This window comes from Pristis pectinata, chromosome 2, assembly GCF_009764475.1.
Source record: "Pristis pectinata isolate sPriPec2 chromosome 2, sPriPec2.1.pri, whole genome shotgun sequence".
Taxonomy (NCBI): domain Eukaryota; kingdom Metazoa; phylum Chordata; class Chondrichthyes; order Rhinopristiformes; family Pristidae; genus Pristis; species Pristis pectinata.
Genome location: NC_067406.1, coordinates 19,144,598 through 19,163,405, shown reverse-complemented (window position 1 = coordinate 19,163,405; position 18,808 = coordinate 19,144,598). Strand labels below are relative to the sequence as shown.

Genomic DNA, 18,808 nt, shown 5'->3' with positions numbered 1-18,808 from the left:
AGTGGAGGGGATGGAACTGATGTCACTTGTCTGAGACATACATGGACTCGATAGGCTGAATGGCTGCATGAGAAAATATGAATATGAAAATTATGAATAATGCTTGTGTAGTTCAAGATTTATAGCTGAGAAACAATGCAAAACCTCTTGCTGTGTAACCTTGAGACCCGATTATACCTCAAGATTGGATCATTCACCAGTTATGGTGCAGATGCCAAAGAGCGTGGCGACTCGTTGCAAGCTGCTCTCTACAGATCTACTCATTACCCTTACTATAATTGTTCTACACTTTTACCTCAAAGCACTCTGTACTAACGCAATGTAACTGCACTGTGTAATGAATTGACCCGTATGATCGGTACGCAAGCCAAGTTTTTCACTGTACCTCGGTACAAGTGACAATAATAAACCAATACCAATAGCAATACCAAGACTCCAAGAACTGTTGTTCTCTAGTGCACCCACTCTACTTCAGCAGAATGCTCCTTGCCAATTGTTGAGACCAACTGCCCCCTTCCCAGAAATGATCAGTCCCATTTCCTGATACCAAGGCCTAATACCAGTTCCAGGAGCCTCTCCCATATCTGTTTGCAACTCGGTGTTAGTCATGCAGGCCAGACCAGGAGTTACAGGAGGCTGTCATATTGCATCTATACAGGACCCTGGTCAGACCCCACTTGGAGTAATGTGCTCAGTTCTGGTCACCTCACTACAGGAAGGATGTGGATGACATAGAAAGGGTGCAGAAGAGATTTACAAGGATGTTGCCTGGATTGGGGAGCATGCCTTATGAAAACAGGTTGAGTGAACTCGGCCTTTCCTCCTTGGAGCGACAGAGGATGAGAGGTGACCTGATAGAGGTGTATAAGATGATAAGAGGCATTGATCGTGTGGATAGTCAGAGGCTTTTTTCCAGGGCTGAAATGGTTGCCACAAGAGGATACAGGTTTAAGGTGCTGGGGAGAAGGTACAGAGGAGATGTCAGGGATAAGATTTTTACTCAGAGCGTGGTGATTGCATGGAATGGGCTGCCAGCAACGGTGGTGGAGGCAGATACGATAGAGTCTTTTAAGAGACTTTTGGATAGGTACATGGAGCTTAGAAAAATAGAAGGCTATGGGTAAGCCTAGTAATTTCTAAGGTAGGGACATGTTCGGTATAACTTTGTGGGATGAAGGGCCTGTATTGTCCTGTAGGTTTTCAATGTTTCTATGTCATACAGCGTGCTTCTCCTGGGCTCCAGGCCTCAGCTGACCACTGCTCAACATCCCCCCCCCCCCCACGCCATGCCCATCTCCTCCCATCTTTCCAATGACAGAGCCGGCATGTCCATCAGCTGATGTTCTTTGCCTGCAGGACCTGTGCAGTGCCTCCCAGGGTACGACAAGTGCTCCCCCCATGGCCGTCACATCCTAAGAGGACATTTAACACGGTTCTCCTATGCATTAATTTTGGCACTGCAGTCATTTAGTGTGTACTCACCATTAGGCAGGACATTCAACCATGAAGAGCACCCCAAATTAATTCCCCCAACCTCCCCATGCCCCTTTGACAGACAGGACTGGTACCACTGGCTGTTTCCTGTTATACTACCCACAGTTGCTAACGCCAAGTGTCTCCATTGTCTTCCTCCTGGAAGTCAGCTAATAATGGACTTCCTATGTCACTTCGCTTTTACAAGGCTCTGCTCTGAATTCAGCAGCTGCCTCTCCTTCCCCAGTCTCTATGCAGAGCAGTGATTTGATGCCTATTCCTCCCTTTACATTCTACTTGTGAATTAAACTGCACCAGGACTTTCCACTAGAATTTATTTCCTTCCAAAACTCATGGTGACAGAGTGAGGTTGATCTGAGAAATGGTAACGCTCTGGAAATGGAAGGGGATCTTGTAAAATTAAACTACAGAAAATGCTGCAGATGTTTGGGGACTGGCTACTGCTAATACACTGACTCAGCATACTCTTTCCAGAAAGAAAATGCTGGAAGCACTCAGCAGGTCAGGCAACATCAATGGGAAATAGAGTTGATCTTTTGAGTCAAAGACCCTTCATCAGAACTGGTAAAGTGAGAAAACAGAGGGAATGGTGTCACAAGAGACTGCAGATGCTGAAATCTGGAGCAATGCACAAAAGGTTGGAGGATCTCAACGAATCAGGCGGCATCAAGGGAGGGAAATGGATGGTTGACGTTTCGGGTCAAGACCCTTCATCTGGACTGAAAGATCGAGGGAAGGTAGCAGTGTAAAAAAGGTGAAAGGAAGGGTGGGACAAGAGCTGGCAGGCGATAGGTGGATTCAGGTGAGAGGGGATGATAGGCAGATGGGGGAGGGAGAGTGGGAATAGTGCCAGAAGCTGGAAGATGATAGGTGGGAGCGACAAAGGGCTGAAGAAAATGGAACCTGATAGGAGGGGAAGGTGGAGCATGGTATCGAGGGAGAGAGATGGGGAGGGCAGAGGGGAGTGGTGGGGGGAACCACTAGGAGGAGTGTGTGTGTGATGGGCAGGTTCAGCGGGTGGAGGAGGGGAAAGAGATGGGGGCTGGGTAGATCAGGAGGAGCGAGAAAAGAGACAGAGGGGGAGTGGTTTACTAGAAGCTGGAGAACTCAAAGTTCATGCCGCCAAGTTGTAGAGGGTTGTGGAAGGAATGTCCATAACAGGGTGCAGACAACAGTTATCAAGGTAATAATTATGTTAAAAACAAGTGGGTGGGACAAAATAATACAGAGACCAATTAAAACAAGACAAATTGAAAAAAAGGAACAACCACAAAAATGGGTTCCTTGAAATTGCTAAACTCAATACTATGTCCCAAGGGCTGCAGTATGCCTGGCCAGAAGGAGCCCATCCTTGAATGTAGGAGGTCAAAGACACCTGTGTTTTTGTTTCCGGTTTCCAGCATCTGCTGTTTTTTGGTTCAAGTGCTATTTTCAGCCTCGTATGTACAACAGGATGTCACTAACATTCTCTATTGGAATGTCCTCCCTGACAATATTGAGTCTAATTTCTGACCTTAAATCAGACCTGTACCTCACTGAAAGTTACTTGCAACCTCTGACAGAAGCAGTGGTCACCTCCTCTTGTGTTGTTGAAAGTCTTAACATGATTGAGAAAGAGGTCAGTCCATCTTAAACTGATACCTGTTCCTCCATAATGAGAGCTGGGAATAGGGTTTATTGCAAATGTTCCTCTCTGCATATCAGCTGGTACAAGTTACTAGAACACCACCTTCTGCTCTACAACACAGACCTAATTCAGGATCTTGGCTCTTTCCCCAAATACACTTCGATAGCGGCAGTCCCAGTTTAGCGTCTAGACCACTGAGCTTTATTTTGTTTCCTTCAATTTCCACCTGTATCATTCCACTGGCAGATACAACCCCAGAAGTATCTGCCACTCTCTGCCTGTGTAGTAGCCACTTTCATAAGTAAGTCCACACAAGGCAGTTTATTTAATCACTGAGGGCTCTATTTGGATGTCCTCATTTGATGTCCCTTGGTGACCAATCTACACAAGGAGAAGAGGACAAATGTTTTTCTGCTGTGAGTTTCTGTGATCTAGAATGCATTATTCTGTTGGAATTTTCAAAATGAAATTAGATAAAAAACTTGCACAGAAAAAAGGCAGGGTTATATGCTTAGGACAGTGAGGTGGATAATTTCTACTCCCAGCAGAAGTACAATGGGTTGATGGCCTCCCTCTCTACTGTATGATTCCATGAGTAAGCAGAGTGTGTGAATGGACAGTTAAAACAAATGAAATAAACTCTGCTCAAATTACATAAGTTCTGCACAGGTTAGAAATCAAGCCCATGCCTTATAACCTATGGGAACCCTAGGCAATGCATTTTACAGTGGAGCCATCAGGAAAGTTATTTCACCAATGGAAAGGCGCTGGAAGGATCTAAGGCCATGTTAGTGTTAGCTTTACCATAGCAATTCATCCTTCAGTCCAACACCCTTATAGCCAACAAGTTAGTCAGCACAATTAATGGCTCAGACCCGCTGTATGCGCCCAGGATGAGCTCCGCTGCCTTATTCCCAACAGTTTATGACTCACCTGTTATTATATTGAATATGATGCCATTTTTAAAAACTGGGGAAAAAAGGAACAGCAATCGAAAAATGTACAACAATCAAAATTAAACCATCACCCGATCAGCAAAGAACCATAAATCAAAACCAAACACAAGTAGCAAAATGTTGCCAGCCGAGAGATTAACTGGTCGTTCAAATCATTGCTGGATGTGGGGATCTCGGTACGTAGGTGCCAGGAGATTTTTCTACATAACAATTGTGAATGCGTTTTCAAAGGAGTATGTTAATGTGATGCCATTTGGGGTAATTTATAATGATACAATAACATGTTATGGAAAAAAAAGCAAAACCTTCAGCACTAGATTCTGATTTCCAGGATTACATACGTGTTCCCAGGGTCAGGTGTGCACCCAATGGCGAAATTTATCATGCAATACACATTTCAGTCCCTTATACCAAGAGCTGGAGACCCCATGTCAGAAAATGGCCGATGTTGAACAGTCACATAAACAGGAAGTACAACACACTGCATCTCTGCTGACATTAGGAAACGTCACAAGGCAGCTACAAAACTCATTGGAGGCTGCTCATACAGAATCTATGGAGGTCACCCTGTGCTCCGAGTAACAACTGGTTACTGAAGAATGTAACTAATGAGGTCCAATGATATGTTTGTCTCAATGATCATCCTGCAGGCAGCACCAAGGATGCGGCTTGGTGTGACAAGCAGATCTGGAGGGCAGCTGACCCTGGGAGAGGGGGCAGAGAAACGCAACTTGCCTGTAGCCTCCCTCTTCCCCGCAGCCTCCCTCTTCCCCAGGGTAGCCTGAGTGATACCAATGTCAACTGCCATAGGGTTTGTACCTTTAAGGGCTGATGATCCTTTCCAAGTGCTGCACAGCGCTACAATGATACTGCTGCCATTAGGACCTGCACAAATTGTCATTCAATGTACCCTTCGAGGTGGAAACTGCACTGATGCTGTAGCACACTTGTTCTTAACCAATCTCACAATCTTTTTGGGGGACCTGATACTACTACATGGATCAATGATTTAGCACATCATAAAAGCTGCCATTCAATTTCTAGACATAGAAGTCTGGATGTTCAAGGAATGTGCAAGGGTTAAGCTTTCCCTATCCTGGAATGGAAATGAAAAGCTTGCACAAGGCCTGGGAGGTTTCTGCAAATTTCTTCTCCGGTGAACTGTACACGGAAGAAGATAATCTCTTCAGCAACATGTAGGTTGATGTCCCTTGTCCATCTTTACTCATGTGGATGGAACATGACAAGACTGCCATGGGCACCTTCCTTTAGTGCCTACCTCAGTCTTCCTCACCTTCCCACATAAACAGCGAGAGAGAAGATTAACAGTCAGGACTTCAGAACTGTGGTTGTAACATCTAACAGTGGAAGTGGGCAATAACGAGTTTATTGGGAAAATGATTAACAAAAGCAAAGCCAACAGGGTCTGCAAAGGAAAAACTGGCAAAGCATTCAACCACGAGGGTAAAGTAACAAAAAAAGTTGTAAAGATGATAATAAAGTTTCTGTTTAAGGATGCCAAATTTTTAAAGGGATGATGTGGTCTTTTTTCTTCTACTGACTCCCTGTCCGAGGGGTTTTCTGACTGGATGTGTAGGATTATTGCACTATTTCATATGGACAGCCCAAAAATCAGTCTACTTAGCCCAACAGTTCCATGCCCAGTAATACCTCCAAGTACATTGCCTCCCACCTTACTGACCAAACATATCCTTTTGTTTTCCTTTCCTCGTGTTTATCTAGGTTCCCCAGTCAACGCAAGTTATCCGCAATATAACATGTTCCATATTCTCAGTACCCTTTGATTTAGCTTTCTCCTGATTTCCTCATTGGATTTATTGGAGATTGTCTTATATTTAAAATCTTCCAGTAAGTGTGAAGGTTCTTCGAACCAAAGCTTACCCGAGTTATCGACTGTCTCTGTGATGTTCCGTGGTGTACTCTGGGCTTGGGTCTGTGCGTTGCTTATCTGTTCAGTGGGATCATCAATGCTTTCTCCTCGAATCATCGTCAGGTCTTGCATACTGAAGCTTCTTAGCCTCTCCGAGAGAGCTCCTTGTCCCTGTAGCAGAGGGAAAGGTTATTTTCATCACATGACTTGTGACCATTGTACAGACATTTGTGTGTGTGTGTGTCGGGGGGGGGGTGCACTCTGTGTATATCGTACACATACTACTGCTCCATTTAAGTAACAAAACCATCAAAACTAGCAGGGATATTGAGTAAGCTGAGCTTTAGTTGGCAGCAATCTTGGCTTGGAGTGACAAGTTTGTAAGTTCAACACAAACAATCTAGACTGACATGCCAGTATGCTACTAAGGGAGTGCAACATGGTCAGCGGTAACATTTTTCAGAGGAGATGTTAAACTGCTGTGCCAAGTGGATGTAAAAGATCACTAGGACTACTCTAATGAAGGACAGGAGAGTTACCAATAAAAATCTCTTAATTAACCAAACTTCAATCAATCAACCAAACCAAGCCGTCTGGCCACTCACTATCCATGGAAGTTAATGGGAGGCGATTTCCAGCAATATTTAAAGAAATCCTGGGAAATTTAGATGACATTCTGTTTGCATTAATATGTGCCAGCGGTGGCTGTAAAAGGTACTGAAGACCCTTCTGGAAGAGTTCCTTCATGTGGGTCCATCAGTCGGGTTGATTTCACGGTACCCACCTCTGCAGAATATCCCTTCAAAAAGAGGATTCCCTTTAGGAGACTGTTGGCTGGTTTAAAATATCAACAGCACCACTACATTTACAGCTTCAGTGGGCTGTCAATAGTGGGGCAAGATTAAGATCTCGCTAACTATTTAAATTAGACCCAACCACAAAAATGGTATGCACTCTCTCCACAGCATTATAGAACTCTGGTTAGGCCACATTTAGAGAATTGCATGAAATTCTGGTCACCTCACTACAGGAAGGATGTCGAGGCTTTATAGAGGGTGCAGAGGAGGTTTACTGGGATGCTGCCTGGATTAGAGGGCATGCGCTATCAGGAGAGGCTGGACAAACTTGGTCTCTTCTCTCTGGAGTGGCGGAGGCTGAGGGGTGATCTGTTGGAAGTGTATAAAATTATGGGGGGCATAGATAGGGTGGACAAGCAATATCTTTTTCCCATTATTGAGAGATCTAATACCAAAGGGCATGCATTTAAGGTGAGAGGGGGTAAGTTCAGGACAGACGTGAGGGGTAAGTATTTTACTGAGAGAGTGGTGGATGCCTGGAATGCGTTGCCTGATAGGGTGGCGGAGGCAAATTCATTGGGGGCTTTTAAGAGGGGCTTGGATGGGCACATGAATGAGAGGAAAATAGAGGGATATGGGCATTCTGTAGGTAGGAGGGAATAGATATGTCGGCACAACATTGTGAGCCGAAGGGCCTGTTCTGTGCTGTACTGTTCTATGTTCATTCAAGCCTTCACCACCTTCAACCTCTCAATGACCCCCATCTACTCCATTGTCAAGGACCCTCCTCTGCTGCTTTCCTGGCACACAGTTGACTAAATCTCATCTGCGAGGTAAAAATATCCCAACTATCCACACACCCAGTACCTCTGGCTTCCCCAGCTGCTGATGTGCTCACTCATTTCCTGGATGTAAATATCAGGGTCTCTCTCTGTCTCTCTCTCCCTCTCCCTCTCTCACTCTCACTCTCTCTCTCTTGCTCTCAGCACTTTGGTGTGGAATTGTGACCACAAACCAGTTAACATAAGGCAACAAATCAGGACAACATTAGCAGGAAGGGTTTTAGACAGGAAATGATCACAATGAAAACCAGCCTGTCCTTCATCCTCGCTTTGTCTAAGTCCTGGAACTCCATATGTAACAGCATTGTGGGAGTACCTTCACCAGGAGGTATTGGTATTGGTTTATTATTGTCACTTGTACCGAGGTACAGTGAAAAACCTGTCTTGCATACCGCTTATACAGATCAATTCATTACACAGTGCATTGAGGTAGTACAGAGAGCATTGAAGTAGTATGGGGTAAAAACAATAACAGAATACAGAGTAAAGTGTCACAGCTACAGGGAAGTGCATTGCAGGTTGACAATAAGGTGCAAGGTCATAACAAGGTAGATTGTGAGGTCAAGAGTCCATCTCATCGTATAAGGAAACCGTTCAATAGTCTTATCACCTAGGACTATTGTGACTCAAGCTAGCAGCTTAATTCCATCTTCTCAAGGGGTGGAAATAATTGCCGGCTTTGCTAGTTATGTCCAGAGCCCATAAATGAATATAAAGAAAACTTTCACAGTGCTCTGTAGTAGGGAGATCCAGGATTTAGACCCAATGTAAATGAAAGTACAGTGATATACTTCCATTATTTGGTTTATATTCAGTGGACTCAGTTGTTGCATGCTATCATGCGGGATTAATCCAACTGGCTGAAGATTGGCTTCTGTTATGGTGGGACATAGGAGGAGATGAATTATCCATTCAGCACATCTGGTTGAAGATGGTTGCCGATACTTTGAATTTGCCTTCAGCACTCACGTGCTGGGCTTCACCATTGATGAAGGTGGGGATGTCCACGGCTCCTCCTCTCATTGTCCCCCACCCGTCCTAACAGGGTGGGACATGTCAGAACTTTGATTCATTGGTTATCTATGACGTAACGGTCAATAATTCCATTGTAAACATTGCAACACTTCTCAGTTCGTGATAATGATTCACAGCTGTAATATTGTGTGCAGTTCTGGAAAGAGTGCGGAGAAGATTCACCAGGATGTTGCCTGGGATAGAGTGTTTCAGTTATGAAGAGAGATGGGATGGACTGGATTGGTTCTCCTTGGAGCAGAGGAGGCTGAGGGGGTGGGGGGGAGCTGACAGAGGTGTACAAAAGTATGAGAGGCATAGATAGGGTAGGTAGTGAGAAACCTTTCCCCATGCAGAGGTGACCAAGACCAGAGAGCATAAGTTAAAGGTGAGGAGTAGGAGGTTTAGAGAGGATCTGAGCACGATATTTTCTCACCAAAAGGGTGATTGCAGTCTGGAACACACTGTCTGAGGGGGTGGTAAAGGCAGAGACTCTCACAAAATTTAAGAAGCATCTGCACGTGCATGGCTACAGACCAAGCGCTGGTAAATAGGATTAGTATTGAAAGTCGATCGATGGTCAGCACAGACATGGTGGGCTGAGGGCCTATTTCTGTGCTGTATGATTCTACAACTCTATGAAATTTGACGATAGCCTAACTATCAGAAGAGATTCATGCAGCTCTTCTTTTTTGGATTTTATTGTGTCACCATGCCACAAAAAAATGAGTGTAAAGTAAAAGCAAAAAATGCTGGAAAAACTCAGCAAGACAGGCAGCAAGGAGAAGGGTTGCGGACCTGGAACACTGACTGTTTATCTTCCCACAGATGCTGTCTTTTGATTTGGTAGGAGTCAGAGGGTGGTAGTAGAGGGTTGTTTTTCAGATTGGACGTCTGTGACCAGTGGTGTTGTGCAGGGATCGGTGCTGGGTTCCCTACTATGGTCACATATATTAACAATTTGGTTGAGAATGTAGGTGGCAAGATTAGTAAATTTGTCGATGACACCAAAATTGGTGGTGTGGTGGATAGTGAGGAAGGTTGTCTAGGGTTTCAACAGAATCTAGATCAACAGGGAAAGCAGGCAAAAGAATGGCAGATGAAATTTAATTTGGACAAGCGTGAAGTGTTGCATTTTGGTAAGTTCAGCCAGGCCTGGACATACACAGTGAATGGCAGGACCCTGGGGAGTGTTATAGAACAGAGGGACCATGCTACAGGAAGGATGTGATTAAGGTTGCAGAAAAGATTCACGAGGATGTTGCCAGGACTGGAGGGCTTGAGTTAAATGGAGAGACTGGATAGCCTGGACCATTCTCCCTGGAGAGACGGAGGTTTATAAAATCATGAGGATTTATAAAATCCAAAGTGGATGACCTCGCATTTACCAACATTGTACTCCATCTGCCAGACCGTTGTCCACTCACTTAACCTATCCATATCTCTCTGTAGACTCTCTGCATCCTCTGCTATATCTACTTCTTGGTTTATTGCCTGTGCCACTGTAATATTATTTGGTGGCTTAGAGACAACTCCCACCAGTTATTTTTTCCCTTTACTATTCCTAAGGGCAGGCACAGTAGCGGTTAGCGTAACACTATTATAGCGGCAGGACCCGGGTTCAATTCCGGCCACCATTTGTAAGGAGTTTGTACATCCTCCCCATGACTGCGTGTAGAACACTCTACGCAAAAGATGCATGTCACTGTGTGTTTCGATGTACATGTGACTAATAAATATGTCTTGTCTTGTCTTGATCAGGTGGATGGTCACAGCCTTTTTCCCAGGGTAGGGCCGTCTAGAACTATAGTGCATAGGTTTAGGGTGAGAGGGGAAAGAATTAAAGGGGAACTGAGGGGCAACTTTTTCACATAGAGGGTGGTGGGTATATAGAACAAGCTGCCAGAGGAAGTGGTCGAGGCGGCCTTGTAGGCACTGATGTGATGAAATGATCTGTATGGATGGCATGCAAAACAAAGTTTTTCACTGTACCTTGGTACATGTGACAATAATAAACCAATTTAGCAATTTACATTTACAATGTTTAAAATACTTTTGGACAGGTACATAGATAGGAAAGGTTTAGAGGGATATGGGCCAAATGCAGCCAAATGGGATTAGCTCAAGTAAGCAACATTGTCAGCATGGATGTGTTGGGCTGAAGGGCCTGTTTCCCTGCTTTATAATTCTATGACTCTAAATGAACACTATCTTAAAAAACGTCTGTTAAAATTTTACAAATCTCTTCCAAAATTAACTGAATTTTCTCTTTTAGAAATTGACAAATCAACTGCTTCTTCGGTTTCTCTTCTAGATTTCAGGCTTTGAAAAAAACCCATTGATTTCTGCCAATCTCGATGTGACTCACAAGAAACCCTGCCAAAGCACAATGACAGGTTGAGAGCACTCAAAGTTTCTTGGTGCATTACCATAACTCATGTAGTTAATGGTCTCCCAACAGAATGGAATGTGTGACAAACCAGAAAACACACAGGGTAGTCCGATCTGTACACTTCATGCAGTTATACAGACTGAGCTCTGCGAGAGTTGCACTCACCACCAGTTAACACACTCTGTGCCAACACTCAGCATGTTAGGAAATATTGGGATTATTTGATCAACATGGGTTATAAGAAGCTAAAGTACAATGACATACAGTTTGCTCATTCCACAGAGTTCCAGTTTCCATGCGAGGTAACCTCTCCCCATGAAGTTATAGGAGAAATGTTTCCCCATTGCCCGTGCACTCAGATGTATTAAAAGAGAACATAATTGGGGATTATAAATATACCAATGCTTGGGAAGCAGGAGGCAAAGCAGTGTGACTTAAATAAGTCTTCAAATTGACATCAAACATTTAATACATCCATGTAGTTATTTTATCCTTCATTTTAATGAAGGGTTTGACCCATTTGGAGTATTTAGACAGATGCCTGTGTTGCAATATTGGATAGGAATTTTATGCAGGTACTGAAAACTACACGGATAGCTCACAGTGACATCTCTAGGCTTAAGTCTCTTCAATCATACCCTCAAAGTATAATGTTTTCAGAGAAGGTTAATTTACGGACCTAAATTTCTGAAGCCATTGTTCACTTTGCATTTATAATTAATTCTCTTTATCACACCAAAACTACAAAGCACATCCAAATACAGGGAACCTTTGTAGGTTTATTGCCCACCTTTGCTCATAACTAATATGGTTGACTTCATTTTTACTGCTCAGATCAGAAGTCACAGGTTTCTCAGGACCTTGGACTACTCATCAGTGTTACTCGTCTGTGGGCGTCCAAATTAGGCTTCCATCCACCTGAGCGTTAAAGGCAATGGGTGCAGCAACCAACAAATGGCAAAATGCAAGAAATCTTAATTCAACAAGGTTTACCAGTACAGGGTTAGTAGCTGCACAATCCAAATTACCTTCCCCTCTTTTAGCTCCATATAAAGGATTAGGTTGAGAAGGTGAGGTACCTATTGCAGAAAAAGCAGTTAAGAAAAGCTGACACAGGTACATGGAAGGAGGAAGACTTATCACAAGTTGCTCACATTGAATGGGTGTATTGGCTGTCACTTGTATCCAACCTCATGCAATCAGTTCCATTGACTTCAATCAAACTGAATGCACAGAGCTGAGTACAACTGGCTGTTGATATTCCCACAAGAGTTCAAACTTCTTCCTACAGACACCACCTCTAACAATGCAACACAGACAAGGATTGCCACTGTACAAATGTCAGAATTATAATATAGTCATAGCAGTCTGAAAGCTGGTATACGATTCCAGCAGGAATTGAGAAATGAAATGTAAATGAACTATTCTATTAATTTCAATGGAATGAGACTATATTTTATGTTTTATGAACTGATCTGAATAACACGATGTCAGCTACATGGAATCAAAATGTTTTAATTGCCTTTTCAGCATTATTAGTATTGCCATAATAGCAATATAGCAGGGCAATTACATTATTCAGATTTCTTTGATAATGAAGCATTTAATAGGTTTTTACCAATACTAAAGCTTATTTTGTGCTCTGGGGAAGAGATGTTGCTCTTTATATCAATCAGTTGACTTTCTCCCCCCTCGTTGATAACAACCGGATGAATGTGAACAGAGCATATTCATCATGTTAGCATTGTGAAATCATTAACATTTCTACTAGGAGTCTAGGGTCATAGAGTATTAGAGGCATACATCAAGAAAACAGGCCCTTCAGCCCAACCTGTCCATGCTGACCTAGTTGCTACCTGAGTTAGTCCCATTTGTCTGTGATTGATCCATTTCCCTCTAAACCTTTCCCCTCCATGTACCGGTCCAAAATGTCTTTTACACATTGAAACTGTACCCGCCTCTACCACTTCCTCTGGTAGCTCGGTCCATATGCCCAGCACCTCCTGTGTGAAAAAATTGCCCCTCAGGTCCCTTTTACACAATGCCCCTCTCCTTTTCTATCCATGTACCGGTCCAAAGTCTTTTAAACGTTGTCCCACACCACCAGGTTCAAGAATGGCTACTTCAACCATTCAGTTCTTGAACCAACGTGCACAACCTTAATCAATACCTCAGTATAGCAACACCACGACCACTTTGACCACTTTGACTTTCCTTCCCTTTTGTTCTAATTGTGTTCTCTCTTGAATAATTTTGCATAATTTATGTTTAATTCTTGTGAATGTTGTGTCTCTGATGCTATGTGCCTGTGATGCTGCTGCAAGTAAGTTTTTCATTGCCCCTGTGCATACATGTACTTGTGCATATTACAATAAGCTTAACTTTGACTTTGACCATACCCACCTCTACCACTTCATCGGGCAGCTCATTCCACATTTCCACCACCGTCTGTGAAAAATTGCCCATCAGTTCCCCTTTAAATCTTTCTTCTCTCATCTTAAACATATACCTTCCAGTTTTAGACTCCCCTACCCTGGGAAAAAGGCTGTGACTATCCACCTTATCTATGCCCCTCATGATCTTATATACCTCTATAAGATCACCCCTCATCATGGAAAAAGTCCCAGCCTATCCAGTCTCTCCTTATAATTCAAGCCCTCAAGTCCCAGAAACATCCTTGTGAATCTTTACGCACCCTTTCCAGCTGAATGACATCCTTCCTTTAGCCAGGCAACCAGAACTGTACACCATACTCCAAGTGTAATCATGCCAACATCTGGAGCAGTTAGATGACATCCCATCTCTTGTACTCCGTGCCCTGACCAATGCAGGCAAGCTTTCCAAATACCTTATTCACCACCCTGTATACCTGTGTCACCATTTTCAGGGAATTATGTACTTGTACCCATAGCTCTCTCTGTTCTATAGCACTCTCCAAGGCCCTGCCATTTACCACGTAACTCGTGTCTGATATAACTTAACAGAATGCACAATTCACATTTGTCCAAGTTAAATTCCATCTGCCATTCCTTGGCCCTCTTTCCCAGTTGATCTAGATCCTGTTGTAATCTTAGATAACTTTCTTGACTGCCCACTATACCACCAATTTTGGTGTCATACACAATCTTACTAACTATACTAACTACATTCTCATCCAAAATGTTAATATAGATGATGAACAACAGTGGACCCAGCACCTATCCCTGTGGCACACTACTGGTCACAGGCTTCCAATTTGAATACAACCCTCTACTACCACCACTCGTACAGCCTACTGCCAATTAAAGTTAGAGAGTGGAAAACAAAAGAATTTCAGGCCTGTAACATAAATGGAGATAGATCAAGCACTGGCCTCAGATATGAGCTAGTGACTTAAACCTCAGGCAACCAGATGATGGCAATGACAAGAGGATTGTACAATGAGCCCTTTGCCACTAGAATGTGATTTCAATTCACCAGGCTGCTTGTTTTGCCTCTCAGGAGCCATAGTGAAGACAAAATCAGCCCAAAATTCACTGTTCATTATTTGGTAATCTCATACAGAAGTTCAAGATCTTTGGCAGCAGGTGCAGACTTGATGACCCAACACTTACTTTTTGGTGTCAATAACATAGGTCAGCAGTTGGTGCCAAGGTGCCACAGAGTCTCAATAAAATCTTCATCCAAACCCTTCCATGATCTTGGTCCCAATAAAAGGCTATCTTCCACATTGGAATCATATGATTGTGTAAAAACCCACCTCGTTGACCAAGCCTTTTGTCACCTGTCCTTATTATCCACATGTGGTCCCATCTAATCGCACTCCTGTGAAGTGACTTGGGACTTTGGGGACAGTTGAGGCTATGTGTTCAGCTCCTGCATGTGGAGACGATGCCTTATTCAAAAACACATCATATTAAATCAGCGATTACCTGTGATCTCAGAACCTGGAAAATAAATCTAGCAAGGGTGCAAAAACAGGGGAAAATAAATCACCTATAAGGCTGGAATTTCATAGCAGATTAGTCAACTTGCCATAGAGTCCTAGAGCAATACAGCAAGGATATGGACCCTTCGGCCCAACCAGTCCATGCTGACCATGGTGTCCACGTAGCTAGTCCCATTTTCCTGTGTTCTGCCCATATCCCTCCAAACCCTGCCCCCCATGTACCTATCCAAGTGCTTCTTAAAAGATACTACTGTACCTGCCTTAACTTCTTCTGGCAGCTCGTACCATACACTCACCACCCTCTGCATGAAAAAGTCGCCCCTCAGGTCCCTTTTAAATCTTTCCCCTCTCATCCTAAAGCTATGCCCTCTCGTTTTGGACTCCCCTACCCTGGGGAAAATACTGTTACTGTCCACCTTATCTATGCCTCTCATAATTTTAAACACTTCTATAAGGTCGCCCCTCATTCTCCTATCTTTCAAGGAATGAAGACCTAGCCTGGCCAACCTCTCCCTGTAACTCAGGGCCTCTAGTCCTGGCAACATCCTCATAAATCTTCTCTGCACTCTTTCCAGTTTAACCACGTCTTTCCTATAACTGACTAAAACTGTATACAGTACTCCAAGCGCGCCCTCACCAATGGCTTACACTAATGCAACATAATGTCCCAACTCCTATACTCAGTGCCCTGACTGATGAAGGCCAGTGTGGTAAATGCTCTTTTCACCATCCCGTCTACCTGTGACGCTGCTTTCAATGAATATGCACTTGTACTCCTAGGTCCTTCTGTTCCATTACACTCCCTAGTGCCCTACCATTCCTAGAATAAGTCCTACGCTGATCTGACTTTCCAAAGTGCATCACCTCACACTTGCCTGTCCATTGGTACCACGTCCAAAAATTGTCTTACTTTTGTGATTGAAACAGACATACAGGGATCATGTCAACACGATTGCCTTTGGGAATATGCCATGTGACAGTGAAGTTTGGTGAATTATATCTGGCTAGCAAGAATAGGGGCCAAATGTGGCAAGAATAGAAACATACAGCACAGATAAGCACAGATCTTCATACCTCCAGCCCAAGGTCGGCCTGGATGCTAATAATGTGTTCGTTCAAACCTTGCTGTGCATAAGGAAAATTCCTTATCAGTTAATTTTGGTATTTATTGTGGGATTACTCTTCTTTGTTTTTCAATCAGGGGTTAGTTCCATGGGTTTGTTGATCTGGGGTCTGACTCTGAACTCAGCTGTTTGACAGCTGCGCTTCTGTGGAGGTTTTACGTAGCTCCAGTGAATCTGGAGATACGGAGAGCTGGGCGAACAGAATTACTCAAATCAAGCTAAATTATTGGTAACTGGGTTTGTTTAATTTGAATACAAACAGTTTCAGGGTTAGGTCTGGAGCTGAACATGCTGAATCCTATTAAAAACAGGTGTGAGCCTGAACAACTAGTTGATGTATTTGCAAAGAACTCAAGCTCCTAATACTGTAATCTAGTTAAGCAAAGCACTAGTTAAAGGCAAGTGATCTACTTTCTTTCTCCTTGGAATACTTTGCAAAAAGATGAACAAAGTTTCAATTCACAACACAAATGGAGTGAAGTTTGGGTGCAGTGCAGAGGGAGATCGAGGAGAGGTGGACGCTGTGAGGAGGGACAGATTGGAGGGGGAGTCACATTGTCTAATATTGGTCCAACTGACACTGAAATCTGTCTGATTCCTGTGGGCAAGTTGAAAATGTGCTATAAATACATTCTTTTGCTGGAAGTATTGCAGCGATCTCTTTGCCTCATTTTATTTCCATTTCTGCCTTAAGTGAACACAAAGCAAACATACGAAATGGAAGCAGGAGTCAGTCACTTAGTCTTTCATGCCTGCTGTACCATTTAATAAAATAAGAAACTCTTTATCCATATCTATCCTGTCAAGACCTTTCAGGATCTTACTGTGTTTCAACTAAGTCCCCCATCACACGTCTAAACTCCAGGGATACAAGCCTCGCCTGACCAACCTTTCCTCTTAAGACAGCCCACTGATTCCTAGCATTAGTTCAGAGAAAATTTACTGGACTGCTTCCAGTACATTAACATCCTTCCTGAAAGGAGACCAATGCCGTACACAGTACTCCAGATCAGGTCTCACCAATGCCTTATATTATTCAAGCAGTTAATATTTTTTGCTCGAGATGCTGAAATCCATTCAACAAACTCTAAGCCACTGAATGTGTCTTATCTGTGGGCATCTGGCTCACCCTTGGTTCCTTTACTCTTAATCTTAATCAGGCACCCAGATAATGTAGGTGCTTCTAAACTGTTCTACGCCTGCACCTGATGGTACATGGGAGACATCGTGTAACATCAACAATATAGCAAGAGACACAAGAGACTGCAGATGCTGGATATCTGGAGCAACACACAAAGTGCTGGAAGAACTCAGCGGGTCAGGCAGCATCTGTGGAGATAAGTGCACAATTGGCATTTCGGGTCGAGACCCTTCATCAGGACTGGTAATGTAACAATATTTGATTTACTTATCCTTTTTTGTGTGTGTGGAAATATAGCTCAGTTAGAGACACAAGCAACTCAAAATCTAGAACATAAAGAACAAAATCTATACTGGAGAAATCTCATGTTGTGCTCCTTTGTATAGCTCTTTCTTTATTAGCATGAACACATGTTCAAACAGACGATAGAAATTTACTAACTCTGTAACTAATAATGCAACTTGCATAACATTTTTGATTCATTTTTCAGGATCTGGGCAATGCTGCCAAGCCCAGCATCTATTGCCCATTCCAAATTGCCCTTGAGAAGGTGGTGGTGCAGCTGCCTTCTTGAATGACTGTATTATTTTAGCTTCTTTGTAAATGCATTATGAAGAAAATAATACAGCCATTGTTTAAGCTGGTCAAAAGAAACAATGCATTAAAACAAAATTATAAATAAAATATATTAAAGTCATACCATATGTTTTCTGGATTTCAGCATTTTCATGGTATTTCACTAGTCCTTTTTTTAGGTTTTTGAATTAAAAGTTGAGAAATGTGTTAATTGTGAAATTAGTTTAATCGGTAATTGTTTGAGTCTTATTTTAGTTTGTGCTTTCACATTTGTCTGGGAGTAGACAAGAGTATGAAATGACATGCGGGGTTGGGGGGGGGGTGGTCTCAATAGACATCACCGCTTATTGTTCCACACTGGGGAAATCTGTCATTGAAAAGCTGAAACGATAGACTGTTGTCATGTAGGCAGCAGGTGACCAATTGAAACAGATCTCGTGATGCAGAGGCCCCCATATTTTCTTTATTGCATATCTCCTTCTAAGTTTATCCGCTACTCATGTACCCCACCCTCACATGTTTTACATTTTAATCCTTCAACTCCCATTTGTTTTCCTTTTTGTTTTTAATATTGTTAAGTAATTTTTAAAACTGCCTCAATTCTTTCCACTTAATCCTCTACAAAGGCTGATGTTGGGGACAGTATGTTGATCCCTAGAGAAATACTTTCTGGCAGTGGCAATGGCACCTTTACTTCCAGCCATGCACAGATACAGCTGTGATTTTGCCACCATGGTCCTGGCTCTGACCAGCTAACCTAACACCTTATTGGTGGGGCATTACTGATCGCAGCTAATTGGACTGCTGAGAATCATCCAGCCAGGTAACAAAGAGTTTACTTGCTTTCCGATTAGTAGGAAAGAGAAAGGATGTGTTGGGTGACTGATGCAGGTAGTCTAGGATAGGTCGATTGATGAGAGGAGGTCATGTGATGCAAGTTCTAGGACCATATCCACCAAGACTTGTGAATCCTCAGATTGATGCATACTCTAGTGATTCATTCCTGAGTGCAATCCTCTCTCCAGATCT

At 43.1% G+C, this 18,808-nt stretch overlaps 1 protein-coding gene across 3 annotated transcripts in view; it reads right to left on the bottom strand.

Annotated features, from left to right (window-relative positions):
• Positions 1-18,808, bottom strand: part of reep1 (receptor accessory protein 1) — a 76,836-nt gene that overhangs the window by 11,372 nt on the left and 46,656 nt on the right. For all 3 annotated transcript variants that reach the window (XM_052041716.1, XM_052041727.1, XM_052041738.1), the window contains exon 6: positions 5,980-6,139. In XM_052041716.1, the coding sequence (XP_051897676.1) occupies positions 5,980-6,139 (160 nt within the window). The remainder of the gene's footprint in view (positions 1-5,979; positions 6,140-18,808) is intronic.